The 22,177-nt window shown below is 43.8% G+C and overlaps 1 protein-coding gene across 23 annotated transcripts in view; it reads left to right on the plus strand.

Moving 5' to 3' along the window:
• Positions 1-22,177, plus strand: part of ABI1 (abl interactor 1) — a 343,205-nt gene that overhangs the window by 187,862 nt on the left and 133,166 nt on the right. For all 23 annotated transcript variants that reach the window (XM_069211331.1, XM_069211328.1, XM_069211335.1 and 20 more), the window contains exon 3: positions 4,207-4,383. In XM_069211331.1, the coding sequence (XP_069067432.1) occupies positions 4,207-4,383 (177 nt within the window). The remainder of the gene's footprint in view (positions 1-4,206; positions 4,384-22,177) is intronic.

Raw genomic sequence — 22,177 nt, forward strand, 5'->3', positions numbered from 1 at the left:
ATCGTGCTGATGGTTTTGGGAATGAAAAGGTCGGACTCTGCATCTCGAGGTTGCAAACAGTGTGCCTTATTTTGCAAGAATGTCACATAATTGTTACTTCTTGGACTGATGGGAAAAAGTCCTTTGCTGGCTCCCAGTAATTACCTGCTGGTGAGTGTGCACTGTCACTCTACAGCGTTGGGGGAAGGAGGTAGGTAGCAAGTAAGGTGCGTGGGTCATCTCCAGAGTTCCTAAAAATTGCAAGAGGTTGAGGTTGCACGGTGCTCCGTACAGAATACCTGAACTTCCCAGCATTTGTATTATGAAGGGCAAATGTGAACAGGATGAGTTTGGCGACCCATACGACCTCCCTGAGCCCTAACTATAGAAACAAGCATTTGCAATGCAATGGGTCTCACGTTTACTCAAGTTAAAGCTACTAGCTTTGTAAACTCCTAACAGGACTTTTCTTGCCAAATAAACTAAAAAGTAAAACAGTTTCACATAAGCGAGCCAACGTCTGCCAAGAGTGCAAAGCAAACGCACAAAAGGAAACAGACATTCGCTCGCAATGAAACGCATTGGCAAAAGTGCAGTTTTCCATGTAACCTACGAAAGTGCAAATATCAATTTAATCTGCAAAAGTGCAAATATCCATGTGACAAAGTAGTCCGGAAACCATGCTGAAAACATGGAACCTCGCATGATTTCAGTAGTTGTCCGGTGCGCTCGAGGAGGGCTAAACACCGGAAAAGGCATGATTTATACATGCCTTTCATTGGTGAAATGAAACGAATTGTAAAAAGCAAGGCCAGAACCAACCAAAGTAATGGGCCTGACATGGGCGTGGTTACACGCCCGTAGAGAGATAATAGCAGGGACAGAGCGCTTTGCGCTCGACCCTAAAAAAAAGGCGCTGCAATGTGCTGGTTATGGTACAGATTCTGCGCTAAACACGTGTCTATGAACAATAGCAACAACCGTGCTGTCTCTGACCAAAGGTGTCACATTTTCCGTCTTTCCACCCGCTTTTGATAAAATGCGCCGCTCCCATATTGCCAGCTTCCTTCCTCGCCCTTGACTTGTCATTTCCTTCCTGTTAAATGATCTCACCCTTAATTGTTGGCCGTCATTCAAACAACATTGCCGAGGCTGCCAGCTGCTGTACATAAGCAGGAAGCGTGCCCCAGATACTGTAATATGTAGCAGAGCACGCAGCACTTCATTAAAGAGGACTAGAAATGACGTGTCTGACATGGCTCCGAAATGCATTATCGTGTCAAACGTTCACCGCGCGACACAGAAGGTTTTGGACACTAAAGAAGGGAAGAATATTTATTGTGGTTTGTGGTTAACTTAAAAACACGAATCGGACATATTTTTTGGGGTATTTGTTCAGGATGTTGCCTTAATTTCCACATGTAAAAACCGGTTCTGAAACCTCCGTTATCTGAGTGTTTTTTGTTGAATTTTTAGGGTGAACACATACATGTATTTTCAAATATTGACAATCTGCTTAAACGTATACGCTTCATATATATAAAATATATTAAATAAAATATTTTAATTTGCAAAATTTAGTGCAGTTGTAGAACAGATACAAATGACGTATACTACATATTCAGAGTTTTGTTAAACATTCAGTACTAAATGTAATGCGTTATTTTTTTCCAAGTTCCTAAAAACATATAATTCGGTCTTTAGTATGATACCCTCTTCCGAGTCTTCAATTTCAGTAGTTCTTTGACCTGCCCTTCAATATTTGCATAATTATTACCTTTGTTTTATCAAATATATTTCTCAGCTGTCATGGCCGCTTTTTAGATCCAACTGTTAATGTGGGAATTTCAGTTCGATATATTATTTGTGTCCAAGATTATTTTTTTTCAGACATGCAGACATCTATAATTGTAATGAAGCATATCCATTAACATACTGGTTTCCAAATGCCCTTTATTCTAGTATAATCCCGTGGGTGTATAATACTGAGAGAAGAAACATTTAAAAGCAATTAGTGTGGAAGTACGGTTTGCACTTTTGGTGTTAAAATGCAGGTTAGATGTGTCTAATATATTAAAGAAATAGCATTTATGTTGTATAAGGCATATTGGCTAGTAAACCACCAAACTCGAGCGTGGTTAATTGCCTTCCCAGTCTGTTCCCCATTCTGAAAAGTTGAATCACTGAGAACTTGTGTTTGTTTACACTTGTTGCTTCCACTTCTCTAAGTGTGATTGTTTTTTTGTCTCAGTCCTTACCAGAATCCTTATAGTTTAACCAGTCCTACTCTGCTCTGGTCCGGTCCACATTATAATAACAGTTGCTCTGCGCACAGTAGCATCTCGTTAGAAAACCCCTCGCTGTATGCCCTCAGTCCTCTCCCCAGCAACACTGTCCAAGTGGTGGAACTCTCCCTTTGTTCAACAAATGTAATGAAAATACTACATGCACAGTCCATGAATAAATGAAATAAACAAGATACCTATTGAAGGATGCGCCTGCCCCTAGACACAAGAATGCGTTGGCAGGGTCCAGTTGATTAGCCTAATAGCCAGGTCTTCAGGGAACCCTGGAACAGATGGGGAGGTCAGGACCTTGTATGAGGACTGGGCATATCCAGAGAAGGGTTATGCTTGGTACTGCTGTTCTAGCAAGTGAACATATTTCTGCCTAAATGGAGCCTTTAAGTGTTGACTGTTGTCTCCAGACCTCGTTCTTGTTCCCACTGTCTTCGCTAATAAATTGATATAAGTTGAGGGACAATGACGCCTGCCTGGAGCCTCCTTGAGCGCCAAGCTTTGTCATCTAAGCTTTCGTATCTAAACATCTTCCCAGCCAAGCTGGTTCTTAACATTAGAGCATCCTTTTTGCCCAGAGTTGTCACTCCCTTTCATGTAGGCCAGCCCATTACATAGGGAAGTGGAGTAAATCCACTGAATGGACCCAGACAGAGCGTTGTTGTTCTCCCTTGACCTTACAAAAGAGTTCTGAGTGGACACCCAGCTCTTTGTGCGGTTTGTCGGAGCAACAAATGGGAGGGCCGTGCAAACATGGGCCTTCTCCAGATGGATCGTGTTCTCCATTAAAATCTGATACCGACTAGCCAAGATGCAACCCCCTGATGATTTGTGTGTTCATTCCACCAGTGCTAAGGCTGTGACCATGGCGTTAGCTGTGGAGTTCCAGTCCTGGACATCTGCCAGGCAGCAGTGTGGGCTTATCTGGACATGTTCATCAAGCACAAGTGCCTGGACAGTTAGGTCTTTTGAGACGGGCATTTGTTCGGTCCTGCAGGACTTTTTGTTGTGAAGCTACTTCGCAAACCCACCTCTGGGGAGGTTTTGTTTGGTTATCTATTCTAAAATAAGAAATCTGCAGCTTGAAGCCTCCATCAGATGTTCAAGTTACTTGGCTTTCGAAGGTTCTTATCTGGTAGAGACTCTGTCTAGCCACAGATTCCTTACCGACCCACCCATCATCTCCACTCTGTGAACAGATTTCTAGGGACAGGCTTGATCGTCTTTCAGGGCCCTAGTTTTCCATACTAGTAGTCCATGTTCTTTGAAGCTCTGCATTCCTAACATGGAAAGCTACAAGAAGAAACTGATGTTGGTGTGCTGGGATGGCATCTATTTAGATACCGTGCATTTTACTTCTGGAAGATGTCACGGGGAGCCGAATTATGCCACCTACTGGCGAGCCGGGGTACTGGCACGAAAAACTTCTGGATCCAATCTGATGCTTAGGAATAGCTTTAAGGTAATGAATCTGCAGTTATTCTCTACCAGCTAATGACTTACCAAAGACCAGTAACTGGCTTATTAGGAATAAAGGGAACAATTTCAGAGTAGATGTAAGGTATGTGCTAGAACTGGGCATTAACAACTTTTAGAACTTGTTGCAATATCAAACTGATCATATTGACTGAGTTACATATGAAAGTTTTACTGGAAGATGGGTATGAGTGCAGTTACAGCCTCCAGACACTGCCGATGTTGGAAGACACGTTTATTTTTAATAGGCCAGGAAGAAATAACTGCGGTCCGTTTGTATGTGGTAACTTCCAAGAAAGCAATCAAAATTGCTCTGTTATTGCTTTAAGTACTCAATGGTAGTGGCTTTTCCATGTTAACTGTTACATATGCACAAGTGTGTTTTATTTTTTCTTGTTGTAGTATGTTTGAACATGTCTGAAAAATATACTTTTGTTTTTTGTTTCAATTACAGACTGTGGACATTCATAAAGAAAAAGTAGCTCGAAGGGAGATAGGCATCCTAACAACCAATAAAAACACTGCACGAACCCACAAAATCATAGCACCAGCAAACATGGAGCGCCCAGTCAGATACATTCGAAAACCTATAGACTACACTGTGCTGGATGACGTGGGCCATGGAGTGAAGGTAAACATTTTGGCATATTTTTGTGTGTGTATATTATATGTGCAAACATTTTAAATGTGTTAATGGTATGTGGCGTGGCCAAAATGTATCAGAAGCCACACATGAGCTTATCAGGCCCAAATATAAACTGAATGCCCAGAGAGAGGTCTTGTTTGCAGTCTGCTTAACATTGTGTATGAACAGTGATCCTTTGACTCAGCAGTGCATCAGTAACCCACTCGCCACCTAGCATTCCGGTTGACGTTTAGAGTCACGGGAACAGACTATTTTTTACTATGTGTTTTGCTTATTGTAACTACCAGAAGGATGTACCTCTTCATGACCATGTTCCATTTTATGCAATCTAGAAATATTTATACAGTTTAGGGTAAAGGATGTAGTTCAGCAAACTCTGTTTCTGCATCAACACCCTAACCTTTTGAAGGAGAAGAGGTTGCTTTCTTGATCAGATCAATTTCCGCATTTGTTTTTCCTATGACAGCCATTAGAATTCCTAGATATTTTAGCTCTGTTTGAATCCATTGTATTAACCTGTTTTATAGATTTTCACCAACTTTGATTTACTACCTCAGGCTTCTTTTCTTCATTTGTTTGTGTTTGTTTTTCATACATTTTTTCATCAAATTCTTGCATTTGTAAATATTTGGCAAGGGGATGCTCAGTGTTGATAGAAATGTAGAGTGTAACTTATTCATAATATTAGGTTGTTTGTAAGATATCACTTAAAGCCAAGTAATGTGAAAAGTGTGTTGACAGACAGTTCAACTTTGGAAAAAGGTATTGCAGGGCAATTATAAGAAAGTGATTTCTGTTTATTTTGACAGTTTTTATTGGCTTTAAAATGTGCACATTGGCACTGATACTAATTAAGAGTAGATAAAAGACCCATGAATAAAGTGACGGTCACATAAGTTCCACATAGTTTTTGTGCCAGAACAGTAATGAAACACCCAAACAGATCATATTCAGCATCAGCAACAACTGTGCATCAAAATGTTACCATGAGCATATCAGTGTGTGTCCCCCATATGCCACTCTGTTTCTGTAACCCTGTTAAAAGCTGATGGGTGAGTGGGCATCACTCTTTACTCCTAGAGAGGGATATCCTGCTGTCAAGTTTTGAGATGAACCATCTAAACCTGCTGGATAGTTCAAGTAGCGTGGCTTTCCTTATATTGTAGGGTCTATAGACACCAGAGATTCAGGTCCAGTTTTCAGGGCTGTACACTTTACAGTGACCCATGTGTGCACATCCATCATCCCAACTTGAAACACTGGATGCAAACGTGGACTTCATGGCAAAGCTATTATGAGTCTTACCAATATCACTTAGCCACCTTGACAAATTCACTCATCTGCCTCACCAATGTTGGGATGTCATTGAGTTTACTCTCTTAACACTGCTAAAAAGCAAGAGCAGGAAGACCTTTTCTATGAGCTAGTGGATTTGATCTAGAAGGCTTCTTTCCAAAATCAAAAAGCCCATGAGAGGAACTGGGAAGAACTTGACACTGAGCCTCCTGAAGAGGGACTAGAATCGTAGCCCTTGAGTACTTTATAGACCAATAGCCTTGCAGTGTACAATGTGCTCATCAAAGGAGCTGCCGACACTTATAGGACGTAACTGAAGGAAGAGCAGGCAGAGTCAAGTTTTCTACAGAAATCTTTGAAGCCATCTCAAAATAAGTACCAGTATTCTTTACTTGTGCTGAACACCCTGAATCAAAAGATGGAAACCTTCTGAGAATCCACTTTTTCCAAGGCAGTGATTTCCCCCTCCCTTTGAGTCAAGACAAAATATAAGCACTCCTTTTAAGACCCCACCTTCATCAAGGGGAAATGCAGTGACAGACTCCATTATTGTAGCAACAGCTACGAAGAGGACAAACTCTCCTCTGTCAATGGGTATGCCACTTGTCAAGAAAAGTAAGAAGGTGAAAATAGTGGGCCCAAAAATGGAGCGCAGCAGCCACACAATGGAGCTCCAGTGAACTCCTCAGATGTTATGGACACCATCAGTGGAAAGAAATCGACAATCTTGTGTCGAATCTTCATGATCAGTGCAAGAAGAGCGCCAAAACCTTCTCCAGCACCTGCATGAAGTTAGCACTGGATATGACAGACACTGCAGGTAGGCAGATGTACACGGGCACAACCGAGAGGAGAAACACATGGTTGCAAGTCTGATTGCTTTAATGATCAGCAAGCCTTTCAAAGAGGGCAGACTCTTTGGCACCGCAGTGCATGAGGCACTGTAACAAATCAAAAATTACGAGACTGTGAAGGAATTGGGTCCACACCTGGCAAGAGACCCTCGGGTAAAGGCTGTTTTCAATCCAGCACACCTCAAACATCCTTTACACAGCAAACCACTTTCACTGCAGTGGCACTCAACACCACACCAGCCTTATTGAGGCAGAGCATTAGGGAGAGGACAAAAGCCTAAGAGCACGGGGCCCACAACAAAATTACTTTGCAGTAGGAAGCCCATAACACCAGTGGGAGCCAGAATCAATGGATTCCTCTAGAAGTTGAGGGCAATCACCTCAGATAAATGGATACTGAACATTATAAAAAATATGGATACCGCATAGAAATGTTAGGACGACTTCTCAGAATTCAACCATGATCGAGGGGCCACTCCTGGACCAAGCTAGCTCCGTTCTAGCAAGCAATGAGTGAACTTTTATTAAAGCAAGTAGTAGAAAAGGTGCCCAAGGAGGGACATACCAAGGGGTGTTCGCGATCTAGTTCTTCTTACCAATGTCAGATTCGATACTAAAATTTATTCCGAAACTTGAATAGTTGAATAGGTTCATAAAACCTCATAAATGGACCACACTCCAGAAGATCAGACCACGCCTGAAGAAAGGAAGACTGCATGACCACCATTGTCTCATAGGACGCTTACCTGCAAGTTCTGATGAACAACAGGCCCAAAAGGTTTCTCAGATTTGTAGTGGACAAGGTATGCAATCAGTTCATAGTATTCCCTGTTGAGGTAAAATTAGTACCAAGAGTTCACAAGTTGTTTAGCAGTGGTGACTGCACGTTTGAGAAGACCGGATACACTTACTGGGTATCATTCTAAAGTTACAACAGTCCTTCCCAACCCCAGAAGAAGAAAGCTATTCCTGGGAGAAACACTAGATTAGGAGGCCAAAGTGTTTCTTTTTCTGAAGAGTCCTAGCATTGACAGAGCAAACTTGCCTTTACCAGGAAGGACAATCTCTGACAGTGTGGACAGTGGTGAAGTTAATTCTCCATGCCAGATTACACATGCCGCCATTCCAGGATTATCTCCACAACCAACAGTCACAAGCAAACAGGAGCTAGGAAGATCTAGTGGATGTCACACAGAGGGTGCAGAAAGATACAGCGGAGGAGCACAAAGAACATTGGAATAAGTAGACCTTTCAAACCACAAACTGACTCTGTGAACATCGCTACAGACTCCTCCCTCACCGGGCAGTAAGCGCACATGGGAAAATTGATCTTCAGGGCCCCAGGAGTCCAGAGAACCCAATAAAATTATCAAACGCATTGAACTGAACATGTTTTTATTGTCCTTCAAAGCCGTTTCATAAGAGTGTAAGGCTAAAAAATATATAGTGGAAATGGCCTTTCAAGAGTGGGGCATGCTGAGACCAAGCCTCTTTGCAACACAAGAAAATGCAAAAAGTCAAAGCTTTGTATCCAGGTACTACACCACCGGCCACAAAGGACTTCCAGGTCAGGTAAATCTGAATTCACATTTCCTCCAATCTCACTGGTACCACTAATACTAGCAAAATCACACATGGCACTAATATTGTTAGCAGCTCAGTTGAGCAGTCAAATGTGGTTCTCTGAACAGGTGGAGGGCAAGCTGATAAGGCTACCAAACCATCAGGACCTGCTAACAAGACCAAAAGGGTCCGGTGTGCCACCAGGAACCAGCCACGCTTAGGCTAGCAGCATGGCTCCTGAAGACATAGATTTTGGGCACTTAGGGCCCCATACCCCACAAAAAAGAAAGATGAACAGAGGTATTGTAAGAGGCAAGAAGCCCCTAAATGCTAGTCCGCAAAGTGGAGAAGGTTCATCTACGGGTCTAGCAAAGAAGGTCTCATAGGCAGCAAGACAAGAGATGTCCTGATTGCCATATACCTCACTTGCCATTTAGATTCAGAATGTTACTACACTTCACTTCAAATAAATTTGGGGGGCAGTTGTATATATATTACTTCAAGGAAACAAGACTAATCAGAAGAGTAAGTCAATTCTTTAGCACTCTCACTTCAGCAATTAAAGGCTCGTCTGTCTCCATGAAGACCATTGCAAGATGCATAGTTCAGACAGTCCAAATATGCTATAAGACAGAAGAAGTAACAATGGGGTAAAAAACAATGTCACACTACACAAGAAAAAAATTGGAGTAACTCTTGCATTTCCTGGTAAAAGAGCTGTTGCTTGTTAAACGATTGAATTACATTTTTAGCATTTTTATTGCTTGGAAATTGTCAATCAAAATTTGAGCTGTAAATTGCATGTGATTATATGTACTATAGCCACCCTCAGCTATGCTGTCTTACAGGCAAAGGGAATATACATCACACCCACTCCAGGAACTATTCAGCTTTAAATCCACTCTAACACAAATATAGTTGGTTTATTGCATTAAGGTGAAGTAATGCAAGTCTCTCCAGGGATAGAAGTAAGCATTATTATATTATGAATTGTTCTGCACATTAGCATCACGTGAATTGAGTTTCAGAGCTACCTATGTGTGTAGTGCACCAGAAGATGATGTTCTCTGAGCCACAAGGGAGAGTGGATAGTCTTGAGATCCCACTGCATAAATAATGCTTTAGTGCTCTGTAAAAGAAAAGGAACAGACATAATAGTTCACAGCATTGCTCACATGGTCGCCCTTTACGTTATGACTGTAAATGTAAGAACATTAAAGCATGTTTCACTAATGTAGAGGGTGCTTGAGTTAAGGGGCTTTGTGTGATAAATGAGGGGCTGGTGCTTCCATCAGCAAAACTGCTGTATGGATCAAATTATGTAGTACTGAGCATGCAAGCTTAAAGCAAAAATAAGAGTGCTCAATTAAAATGACAGCTTTTGGAATTAAGGAGTTAACTGTTTTAATGTCAGCGTGAACTCTGCAGAAATAGTGAGAGTGCACATGCTTAAAACAAGGTCAGTTACTGTTGCAAATATCTGTTTTGTATATTCTCTAAATTTTCGATTTTTGCTGCAGGAACTCATTGAGTCATAAGCGGTGCAAATTCCTGACATCTAGTGGTTGCACTGAAAGTTCTTACAGGATTTTTATTTAAAAAATAAATAAATATATATATATATATATATATATATATATATACACATAATAATTGTGGCCTTGGTGGGTAGAAGGCATTTGCATGTTTCTAATTAGACTCCTGTGTTATGTCGAGACATAGCTTGGTCTTTCCATTTGTGTGAAACACAGATTTGTTTTTTCGCCATCTGGTTTGGTCGCTGTGTATGGAGTGCAGTAGAATGAACTGGAAAATTGATGCAGAATATAGTAACGACCTGAAACTGGTGCGACGTACCACCACAGACACAACAACTTGTTGGACAAAGCAAGCACCTTTTTTACCAATCAGAACAGGTTCTACAGGGAGTGCAGAATTATTAGGCAAATGAGTATTTTGACCACATCATCCTCTTTATGCATGTTGTCTTACTCCAAGCTGTATAGGCTCGAAAGCCTACTACCAATTAAGCATATTAGGTGATGTGCATCTCTGTAATGAGAAGGGATGTGGTCTAATGACATCAACACCCTATATCAGGTGTGCATAATTATTAGGCAACTTAACAAAAAACAAATATATACCCATTTCAATTATTTATTATTACCAGTGAAACCAATATAACATCTCAACATTCACAAATATACATTTCTGACATTCAAAAACAAAACAAAAACAAATCAGTGACCAATATAGCCACCTTTCTTTGCAAGGACACTCAAAAGCCTGCCATCCATGGATTCTGTCAGTGTTTTGATCTGTTCACCATCAACATTGCGTGCAGCAGCAACCACAGCCTCCCAGACACTGTTCAGAGAGGTGTACTGTTTTCCCTCCTTGTAAATCTCACATTTGATGATGGACCACAGGTTCTCAATGGGGTTCAGATCAGGTGAACAAGGAGGCCATGTCATTAGATTTCCTTCTTTTACACCCTTTCTTGCCAGCCACGCTGTGGAGTACTTGGACGCGTGTGATGGAGCATTGTCCTGCATGAAAACCATGTTTTTCTTGAAGGATGCAGACTTCTTCCTGTACCACTGCTTGAAGAAGGTGTCTTCCTGGAACTGGCAGTAGGACTGGGAGTTGAGCTTGACTCCATCCTCAACCCGAAAAGGCCCCACAAGCTCATCTTTGATGATACCAGCCCAAACCAGTACTCCACCTCCACCTTGCTGGCGTCTGAGTCGGACTAGAGCTCTCTGCCCTTTACCAATCCAGCCACGGGCCCATCTATCTGGCCCATCAAGACTCACTCTCATTTCATCAGTCCATAAAACCTTAGAAAAATCAGTCTTGAGATATTTCTTGGCCCAGTCTTGACGTTTCAGCTTGTGTGTCTTGTTCAGTGGTGGTCGTCTTTCAGCCTTTCTTACCTTGGCCATGTCTCTGAGTATTGCACACCTTGTGCTTTTGGGCACTCCAGTGATGTTGCAGCTCTGAAATATGGCCAAACTGGTGGCAAGTGGCATCGTGGCAGCTGCACGCTTGACTTTTCTCAGTTCATGGGCAGTTATTTTGCGCCTTGGTTTTTCCACACGCTTCTTGCGACCCTGTTGACTATTTTGAATGAAACGCTTGATTGTTCGATGATCACGCTTCAGAAGCTTTGCAAATTTAAGAGTGCTGCATCCCTCTGCAAGATATCTCACTATTTTTGACTTTTCTGAGCCTGTCAAGTCCTTCTTTTGACCCATTTTGCCAAAGGAAAGGAAGTTGCCTAATAATTATGCACACCTGATATAGGGTGTTGATGTCATTAGACCACACCCCTTCTCATTACAGAGATGCACATCACCTAATATGCTTAATTGGTAGTAAGCTTTCGAGCCTATACAGCTTGGAGTAAGACAACATGCATAAAGAGGATGATGTGGTCAAAATACTCATTTGCCTAATAATTCTGCACTCCCTGTATAAGAGAGTACAGTTATTGTAAATTGTGGGGTTCTTTACACCCTAGCTTTTCAAAGCCGTTGGCAGTGGCTTATTTACAGTTTCCATTTGTAACAAAGGTTCCCTTAGTTAGACAAGGACAAGGACTTAAACTACGGCCTCCCCAGAGATCATCAGGATAAGTGTAAGGCTTCAGTAAATTGTCCAAGGAAACTTGATGTTTGGAAACATTGGGCATGCTGCACCATTTATTCAGAGAATGTAAATATCTTAGAAAGCATCAAGATTACAGAACTGGTGTACATGTCAAAGGAGAAGTATCCAAGAGACCTCAGACAACAAACTACTTGAGGAACTATAGTCAAACAGGCCCCTGAAAACAGAGATGGGTACTTGTGTCATCTCTGAAGAACTGGAACTCTGTGTCCCTGGTGAAGATCTCCATTTGCTTCCAAAACATACTCCGGTTGCTGCTACTGCAACAGCTTTTGTGATATTACACTCTACTTTCATCAGGACACTATAAAGAAGATTTGTAACTAATCCACACCAGGAACTCAAGTACTCTACCCTTAAAGGTTCTGAAATGGTTTTAGAGGCACAAGGTTATCTGGACCCCATTGATGTCAGGAAAGATCAGGGTAAATCTCACTACACCTAGATCACCAGGAGGCAGAGAGCCTGATTCCTGATTTTCCAAATGACACTCCATGGTGCAAATTGAGAGTAGATTTTGATGTGAGGCATCCCGCAGTAGATAGACAGACCGTAATGAAGGGAACAATTGAATATCGCTCTTCTCAAGAGAATACAGTTATTTTCTCTTCTTACCTTGGTAATCACCAAAACATTAACACACTAACATACATGAGAATAAGAAAACATTTATTTGATTTATTACTTAACTTTGACTTGTGATGGGATTTGTGGACATTTCACCACAGGGCAAACACTGACTCAGTGCTGATGTTTCCCCCAGGCGATTGCTGCTTTATTGATTAAATTATTTATTTTTCAAGATGAGGTACTACCCATACCCCTGCTCCCCTTTCTACCTTGCCCACAGGCATTTTGCTGCCTACAACCGCAGTGCTGTCAGTTTGGTCCCAAAATGTCCATAGTCAAGAACCAAACCGCTCAAAGTATGCATACATTTTGCTGGACATACGGACCAGCAATAATTATCATTCATCTGTGGTGATGTACAGGCGATAAAGGGGTGCAGGCAGTGTTGACTCTGAGAGGCTCCCCTACATCAGCTTGGCATGATTCGCTTTAAAAAAAAAAAAAAAAAACTTTTAACATACGTTTATTCTGCTTGTGGGCAGAGAAATCGGGCCTATGTTTTTTTGAAGATTTCTTTTTATTTGCATCCATGTGGGTAGAATTGGGCTTTGTCAGAGACAACATTATAGGGTTAAGTGGGGGGCTAATTGTTTAACATTCACAGTATCTTTCACTCTTTATCTGAATGACTAGGCGATGGAAGGTGGAGCAGGGACAGAACTTTTAAGAAACAAGTACATTGGGAGACAGCAGGAAGTCACAAAGCTTCTTAAGGTAACAGAAGAACATAGAGTGCACTGTAAGCATCACCCAACATAGGCCCCACCCACTTTTCAGAACTGTGGGTCAAGATAGGTCTGCTTTGGCTTTCCTTCTCCCTGGGCTGTGGATATGGTCTGTGGCTTAGTATTTTTGAAGTAAGTGGGCAACAACACTTGCACCTGGAAGGGAAGCAAAGAGATGGAGAAACACCTAGAGTCTTTATGACACTGAAGTAATCTCAAGCAGGTAGGCATAGGTCATGGAGCTAAGGAGAAGACTAGATGATGGTGGAGAACAAAATGTACCCACCTATAGGAAGGTGCCTCTTTATGACACGGTCACCCCCACTTTTTGCCTGGTATATGATGCAGTTTTGACTGAAAGTGCATTGAGCTCCTGCTAACCTGGTCCCCACTGTCAGGTCTTTTCCCCCCCAAAAGGTACAATTGTTCCCCAGTTGGCAATACCCTTACCCTCACCGCCCACCCCCCCAATAAGGCCCTAGAAAAGTGTACCCGGGGTACCTAGTGCATGGATACCAAATAAGGTCCCCAAGGGCTGCAGCATGTATTGTGCCACCCTCAGGGACCCTCCATAGCACATGCAGACTATCATTGCAGGGTGCGTGTATTGGTGCAGCTAAAAATGAAAACTCAACATTGCACACAGCCTGTGTCATGACCCCCTAACACTGCTTGCAATATATGTAAGTCACCCCTGCAAGCACGCCTTACAGCCCTAAGGCAGGGAGCAATATATTGCATGTGAGTACATATCTGCATGAGCAGATATTCCCCTCTTATGTCTTTGTCAATTCTTAGACATAGTGAGTGAACACAGGGAAGCCAGTGGTAGCGCAGCAGTGGGATACAAGACTTGACATTTGCTGTACCACTCAGTTAATAAGTAATACCACTAAGGATTTAAAAGTTGTCTTTGGTTGGGAAACATTTTTCCTATCCTTGATATTTGTTTTTCAACATTGTTTAAAATTCCCCGTAGGGCCTTTTATTAAGTCCTCCACTTGTGTTAAGTCCTCCAGTCCGAACTGTTTAGACCTTAAGACTCAGTAAGGTGCTTCAGTAGTTCACTTAGAATTTGTTTGAGTTTTCTAGAAAGGTCCCAACTATTTTAAAACCATGACTGAGTCAGCAGGTACATCCCAGGAGCTCAACCTGGGCCCCTACCAAATCCTTAAGTGTCCCCTTCCCCCTCCCAAGGAAAGAATAGTGACCAGTCTAAAAAAAACTCTTCTAAAGCCCCCAAAAACCTGTTCAGGAGGTGGGCCTGAGACAAGACACAGACCAAGGGAGGGTAAGGTCTGGGACCCTAAGAAGGCTTCGTACTTTAATTGCAATTCCAATGGGCACTGAACTGGAGACCCTCTCGATCCCAAAAAGAAACCCCCTAGTGCACCTACAGCTCCTGCTGCAGTGGTAAATCTACAGATGGGATCCCAGGTGAGTGAGCCCTGACCATGTCAGAGATCTTACAGAAGCAACTTTAGTCTCAGAGAGTAAGATGGATTTAGCTAACCTGGCTGTCTGGCCCAGTAATCTGGAGAAATACAGACAACTACCACATATCACTGATATCAACGATGAATCACTGAGGGATACAGGTGCAAGTGTCACCACTGTGTCTGAAAAACTGATAGAGCAGGAGCTGACTTGGGAAACATTCATTGTCATCCATGCAAAACAATAAAGCTAAGGTCTATCCCCTGGCAGTGGTGTCCTTGGAGTGAGGTGGGGGTTACTGGCTAGAAACATGTGATGGTATCCTCTTCAATTCCTCTATCCGGTCTGCTAGGAAATGATCTGGAGTCCTCAGCATTGGCTGAGGTGGAAAGAAAGACCCATGCAGCTGTGCTGGTTATACCTGAATGGGTATGTGTGAAAACCAGACCACAGTGTAAAGCCCAGGTTGAAAAAGAGGTGCTGGAGCCTGGAATAATGGCCAGCTCTCCATGAGAAAGGGCAAGAAGTCTGGTAAGCCAGCTGCTGAGCAACCCCAAGCTCAGGTACCCTCTCCTCAGGGAGAAAATCTGTTGGCCCTTGAGGGAACTGAGTCCCAGGAACTTTGGACTTACATGGGTGAGCTCCTAGGCCCAGGGGGACCCTCCAGGGAATAGCTGTGCCAGGGACGGAGGACCCATACCACTCTTGAGAGCCTGAGACAGCAAGCTGCTGACCAGGAAAAAGGAGATGTCAGTGGCTTCCACAGAACCTATTGGGAGGAGGGACTCCTGTACACCGAGGCGAGAGACCCCAAACCTGGTGCCAGTAGGAGAGTGGTAGTTCCCCAGATGTACAGTTTTTTTCTTATTCACATTGGCACATGACATTCCATTAGCTGGGTATCTTGCCCAGACCAAAACTTGGAGTAGGTTGGTACCTCACTTCTACTGGCTTAGGTATGTCCCAAAAAGTGAAGGAGTTTTGTAACTCCTGTGTCACCTCTCAAGCCAGTGGCAAGACTGGTGACCACCCAAAGGCCCCTTTAATTCCAGTGGTTGGGGTTCTCTTTGAAAGGGTAGGTGTTGACGTAGCCCCCCCACCCCCACAATTTTTCCCCCAACTCAAGACCCCCCAACAGCATCAGGGAACAGATTCATACTGGTGGTATAAGATCATGCCATCAGCTACCCCAAAGCTGTACCCCTTAAAGACTACCACTGCCCCTGCATTTGCTAATTTAATATCTTTACTAGGATAGGCTTCGCTAAGGAGGTGGTATCAAACAGAGGCTGTAATTTCATGTCTGCATACCTCAAGCCGTGTGGAATGAATGCGGAGTGACTTATAAGTTCACTGCCCCATATCACTCACAAGGAAATGGTTTAGTTGAGAGATTCAACAAAACCAAGAAATGAATGATTGCAGGACTCCCTGAAAAAATCAAAAGGAGATGGGATGTCCTGTTGCCATGCTTGCTTTTTGCTTACAGAGAAGTGCCACAGAAGTGTGTAGGTTCTACCCCTACTGAACTTGTTTGGTCATCCTGTAATGGGACCACTGTGTCTAGTGAGGGAAGGCTGGGAGAGATCTCTCCAGGAGCCCAAACAGGAGATTACGGACAGTGTGCTTGTCCTACGTTCAAGGATGACTGAGTACACAGAGAAAGCATCCAAAAACCTTCAGGTTCCACGAAGCTCTAGAAGCTCTGGTATGACCAAAAGGTGGCCATGGTGGAGTTCCAACCAGGGCAGAAGGTGTGGGTACTTGAGCCTGTGGCTTCCAGGGCACTCCAGGACAAATGGAGTGGTACTTACCCTATCCTTGAAAAGAAGAGTGAGGTCACCCATCTGGTTGACCTAGGCCCTCACAGGGTCATCCATGTGAACCACCTAAAGCTCTTCCATGACATGACTGATGTGGCCATGCTGATGGTCACTGATGAGGATCAGGAAGAAGAGAGCCGGCCTCTCCCTCACTTCCTATCTCACAGCCCCAAAGATGGGTCAGTTGATGAAATGGTCTTTTCAGACACCCTCACTGCCCAGCAGCAGGCTGACGGGTCCTACAGCAATATGCTGAGCTCTTTTCCCTCACCCCTGGTCAGACTAACTGGTGTGTCCATGATGTGGACGCTGGTAACCATATGCCTGTCAAAAGCAAAATTTACAGACAGCCTGTCCATGTGAAGGATAGCATCAGAGCTGAAGTAATCAAGATGCTGGATTTAAGGCTAATTGAGCTCTCTGACAGTCTCTGGGCGAGCCCAATGGTCTTAGTCCCCAAACCTCATTCCAAGGGAGGTAAACCAGAGATGAGGTTTTGTTTGGGCTGTAGAGGTCTCAAGGCTGTCACTAAGACAGATGCACACCCTATTACAACGGCAGACACATTGACAGGTTAAGGGCAGCCACATCTCAGTACTTCTGATTTTACATCAGGGAACTGACATGTTGGTCTGACCCCTGGAGCAAAAGAAAGATCAGCATTCTCAACCCCAGATGGACATTACCGGTTCACTGTTATGTCATTTGGTTTAAAGAATGTCCCTGCCATCTTCCAAATGTTGGTGAATACATTCCTGGCTGGGTTGGAAGCCTTTATTGCAACACATCTTGATGATATTAATGTCTTTAGCTCCACCTGGCAGGATCACCTAATTCACCGTGGTAAGGTCCTTAAAGCTCTGCAAAGTTCAGGCCTCACTATCAAGGCAAGCAAGTGCCAGATAGGGCAAGTCAAGGTTGTATACTTGGGTCACCTGGTAGGTGGAGGCTAAGTTCAACCACTACAGCCCAAGGTCCAGACAGTTTTGGACTGGAAAGCTCCAAGCACCCAGACCCAAGTCAGGACATTCCTTGGCTTGACTGGGTATTACAGGGTGTTTGTGAAGGGGTATGGTAGCATTGTGGCACCCCTCACAGAATTGACTTTCCAGAAAATGACAAAGAAAGTCAACTGGACAGTGAGATGTCAAAAGGCTTTTGTCACTGTAAAAGAAGCAATGTGCTCAGCACCCATTCTAAAAGCTCCAGATTATTCAAAGCAGTTCATAGAGCAGACTGATGCCTCCGAATGTGGGAAAGGAGCGATCCTATCCCAAACCAATGGTGATGGCCATGATCAACCTGTTGCTTTCATATGCAGGAGGTTACTCCCAAGAGAGCAGCGTTAGAGTGCCATTGAGAGGAAGCCTTTGCTGTGGTCTGGTCTCTGAGGAAGTTGAGAGCATACCTGTTTGATTCTCACTTTCTTGTTCAAACTGATTACAGATCTTTTAGATGGCTGATGTAAATGAAAGGTGATAACCCATACTGTTGAGGTCGTCAATCTCCCTACAGGGAATAGACTTTACAGTGCAACACAGACCTGAGACTGACCACGCCAATGCAGATGGCCTTTCCAGGTTTTACCACCTACTCAAGGAAGACTGTCTTGGGAAAGGTGAGTCTCATTCTTTTTCATTTGCAGGGGAGGGGGATAGGAAAGGGCCCCTTTTTCAAATGGTCATCCCCACTTTTTGCCAGCTATATGATACAATTTTGACTAAAGTGGACTGGGTTTGTGCTAACCAGGTCTCCAGTGCCAGATCTCTTTCCCTAAAACGATACAATTGTTCCCCAGTTGACAATATCTTTGCCCCCCTAAAAGTCCCTAGTAAATTGTACCCCCTGGTACCTAGGGCATAGGTACCAGAGAGAGGGTCCTCAAGGGCTGCAGCATGTATTATGCCACCCTCAGGGACCCGTCACCTAGCACATGCAGACTGCCATTGCCGGCTGCGTGTCTTGGTGCAGCTAACGTGAAAACACGACATGGCACACAGCCTGTGCCATGGCCCCTAACGCTGAGTGCAATATATGTAATTCACCCATATAGCAGGTCTTACAGCCCTAAGGCAGAGTACATTATATTTCATGGGAGGACATATCTACATGAGCAGATATACCCCTGCTATGCCTTTGTCGATTCTTAGACGTAGTGGGTGAACAGGGAAGCCGTATTAAGTACATGTGATGGACCCTTGTACTAATAGTTCCCCAGCTACATGATGGCTTGACTGAAACTATGGATGTTTGGTATCCAACATCTCATATTAATAAACCCTCACTGATGTCAGTGATGGATTTATTAATACACAAACCCAGAGTGCACCTTATAGGTGCCCCCTGAAAATCTACCAACTACAAGTCTGCGGACTGACTATTTTGAGCCAGCTGCCACCACCAGACACAAGCCTGAAGCCCAAGGGTGAGAGCCTTTGCTCTCGGGCAGTCAGAAACAAAGCCTGCTCTTGGAAAGGTGCTTGCACACCCCACCTAGCAGGATGACCTGTGAATCTGAATTCCAAGCAGGGGCTTCAAAGAAGTCCACCACACTTGGTATGCAGATCTGGTTTCATTCAAAGGAGCGTTGCCAACCTTCCTCTGCCCCAGGGCCCATTTGGCATCTGGACAGGTGGGAAATTTAGTGTTGAGTGAGCTATGTCCACCCCCTGAGGTCAGTCCCACCCCTATAGTGCGCTGCCAGGGGTGGACACAACTTTTAGAAATCTGCCCGCTTGGTGTTGGTAGATCAAGGAACTCTGGGACAGGGTTATGCCCACTTCCCACAGGAAGTGGTTTTATAGAGGGTTGACCCCAAGGGTAAGTAGTTCATTAGCTACTATCCTACACTCCCTGAAACACCCCTAAATTCAGTATTTAGGTTAGCTCCTGGCACCTGGAAATTAGATTCCTGCTGACCTAAAGGAGGACACTCCAGGCGCAAAAGGCAAGAACTGAAGTTCAGTGACTGAATTGGTGTCAGCCCTACCAGCCTACCTGCGGAGTTTGACAGTTGGGAGAAAGACGCCTCGTCCTCCAACTGCTGAAATTTCCAAAAACCTGGGAAGACTGCCAGCCTTCACCCCAGCACCAGGTACTCCCTTGGAGCAGCAGAGCTGCTTCCCTGTTTCTTTGCAGGCACCTAAGAAACCCTGAAGGAGACTCCAGACCTCTGACACCAGTCAGCACCACTGCACCCATGCCCTCTAGTCAAAGTTGAAGTGGGTCAACTGTGCCAGTGTGGTCTCCAGATTCTCCAGAGAGAAGTCTATCATGGGTTTCCCCAGTGTGATACACACACCGACTCCTGCAGCCTCTTTGTGGAGGCCTCTGCCCACTGCAATAGTCTCCGGTGACAGCAACCTGACGATCCACTATAACTGTGCACCCGGATGCCCCAGACAGAGGAGAAGAGAACCACTGGTGCCCCTGTGCCTCCCCAGTCTCATGAGACTTCAGCTCACTTGTTGGTTCAGCTTCACTGGTCCCCCATCCCATCCCACGCCTGCAGCCTGTTTCTGCGTGCCTCCTCCAACGTGGCCACCACAGGTGACTGAAACCCAGTAGTCGAAGAACCCTTTGCACCTGGACGCCCCAGACCATGAATAAAAGGACCACCAGTGTCCCTGTGTCCCTGAGCATCGCAAGGACTGAGCCTACTTGGTAGTTCACCTTGATTGGATCCTCAGTCCTAACCTGCAGACTCTTTTCAACTGGACCGGATCCCCTTTGACTAACCTTGGGCCCCCGACACCGTACTACACCTCTGCACCCGACCATCCCAGTGCTGCCTGTTGTGACCTGTTGGTGTGGTCATGACTCTTGCCCAATACTCACCTTACTTCCAGGACATTCTCCTTCTTGAGTCATATGTCTCATCTATTGACTGTATTTGTTTTTGCAGGTGTCTCTCAACCCTCTCTGATAAGCCTAAGGCTGCTTAAACCCGTAAAAGATCACCTTGGGATTGCTAGAGCAAGCCCCTGGCCACTGGTAAGGGAACCCTTGGACTCTTTGCGCTATACATCTCCTTTCCGATATATCATATAAAGGGCCAGCTTACTACACCTTCTGCACACTGTGTGAAAGGTTTCCTGGAGAGAGGATTGGACTCTAAATGAAAAGAACCAGCACAATGGGGCAGAAAAGTTTGATGAAATTTGGTAGTTTTCTCCCATGGTGTTCTGGGAATGTGTTTTTTCCTTTCAACTTCTGCTGATAAATAAAGGAAAGAAAGATAGGCGTAATCCTCGCCTCCGGTCCGGACATAGAATTCAAAGCTACGCCCCTGCTGTAAAGACCATAGTTTGTCCAAATAAAATGAGGTGATGTTCCCACAAGTATGTCAATTCACAAGAAGGCCAGAGGTAGAAGTAATAGAGTCTTACATCCTCTGACCCAATATGTTGGAATCCTAGCTTCATCCTTATCCCTGACAGCTGCTGAAGCGCAGCGCGAAGCGCCGCGTGTGGAAACTACAGAAAGAAAGTACAGTTCGTAACTTTCTGTACCTGCTGCTTCATACATATTCTCCGACTTAAAGGTTGCTAAAGAACATGCACGAGTAGCTCTTGCTATCTCTTCTTTCCCATAATTGATGTCCCTGCGTTTCAGCGTTATCTATAACGTCAGTTACCTCGGCCACTTTCTACAAAGGGAGTCCAACCAACTGCCTGTCTCTTTGATTGTAGTTGTGGAGTGTTTTGGGAGATAATTCTCTTTTGTACAGCTTGTCTCATTCATACGTTCCTTAGGTTGCATTAGTAGAGCACCAGTTTCATGAAAAACGAAATGTAAAACCTCCATCTTGGATCTTCACATTCCAAAAATGAACTGGTTGGTTTTTGCAGTGCAGAACGAAATAAATACTAGAGTTGCTAGCACTAATGCAGTGCCTCTCTTATTTTCTCCTTGTTCCCCAATCTTTGTATTGGAGAAGGTTGAGCAATAAATGGGAGGACTTTTACCGGTGTCGCCCCGAATTGTAAATAATTGTGCTACTGGATGCCAGTATGAGAGTGGGTATTGGATCGCACTTCTCTGTCTGGCACCTTTCTAGATCGAAATTAAAAAGCAAAAAAAAAAAAAAAAAAAAACTCATTTTCAATAAACAATGATTTCTAAACATTTTGAAACTAAAACAGCAGGACTTCACCATAGCTTGAAACAGCTGCGTTTTTCTTATGGTTCTCGTCTTTATCATTGCATGCTACTGTAAAACTGGCTGGTGAGCATGGCAGCAGCCTCCGCTTTGTGTTTAGACAAAGGACGATGTTGAATTTGCACAGTAGGTTAAATAAAACAAAGCAAAACGCGTGCAACACTGTTGAAAGCCCTCTAGATCTTCTAACACACATTCATGTCATTACTAGTGAATGGCATTTGTAAATCACCCTCGCCTCGCACACAAAAGCTGAGTAGCCTGAATGCCAGACTGTTCTCTTTTAGAGAGTATTTCAGGATTTTGCTGACCCCCAAAAGCAGAACCTTGCAATCTTTAGATGCCATTATTGCCCTCAGGTTCTTGTGATCTACCATCATTTTCACCGAGCACCAAAATTCTTAACTTGGTGTCTATGGGATCTTTGTCAAGTGCATATTGTGTGCTTGGCAGCGCTGGGTAGGTTTCTAAGTCTGTTTTTGTATAGATTTTCGACTTGTGTTTATGTTAGCAATACATTCTCTGTTTTTATATAGGTTTTCATTTGGTCATAATCACGTAATGTCAAAAATTCATAAGTAGGTTTCACATCAAGCATTTGATATCCTACATTAAAAG

This window comes from Pleurodeles waltl, chromosome 10 (assembly GCF_031143425.1).
Source record: "Pleurodeles waltl isolate 20211129_DDA chromosome 10, aPleWal1.hap1.20221129, whole genome shotgun sequence".
Lineage (NCBI taxonomy): Eukaryota > Metazoa > Chordata > Amphibia > Caudata > Salamandridae > Pleurodeles > Pleurodeles waltl.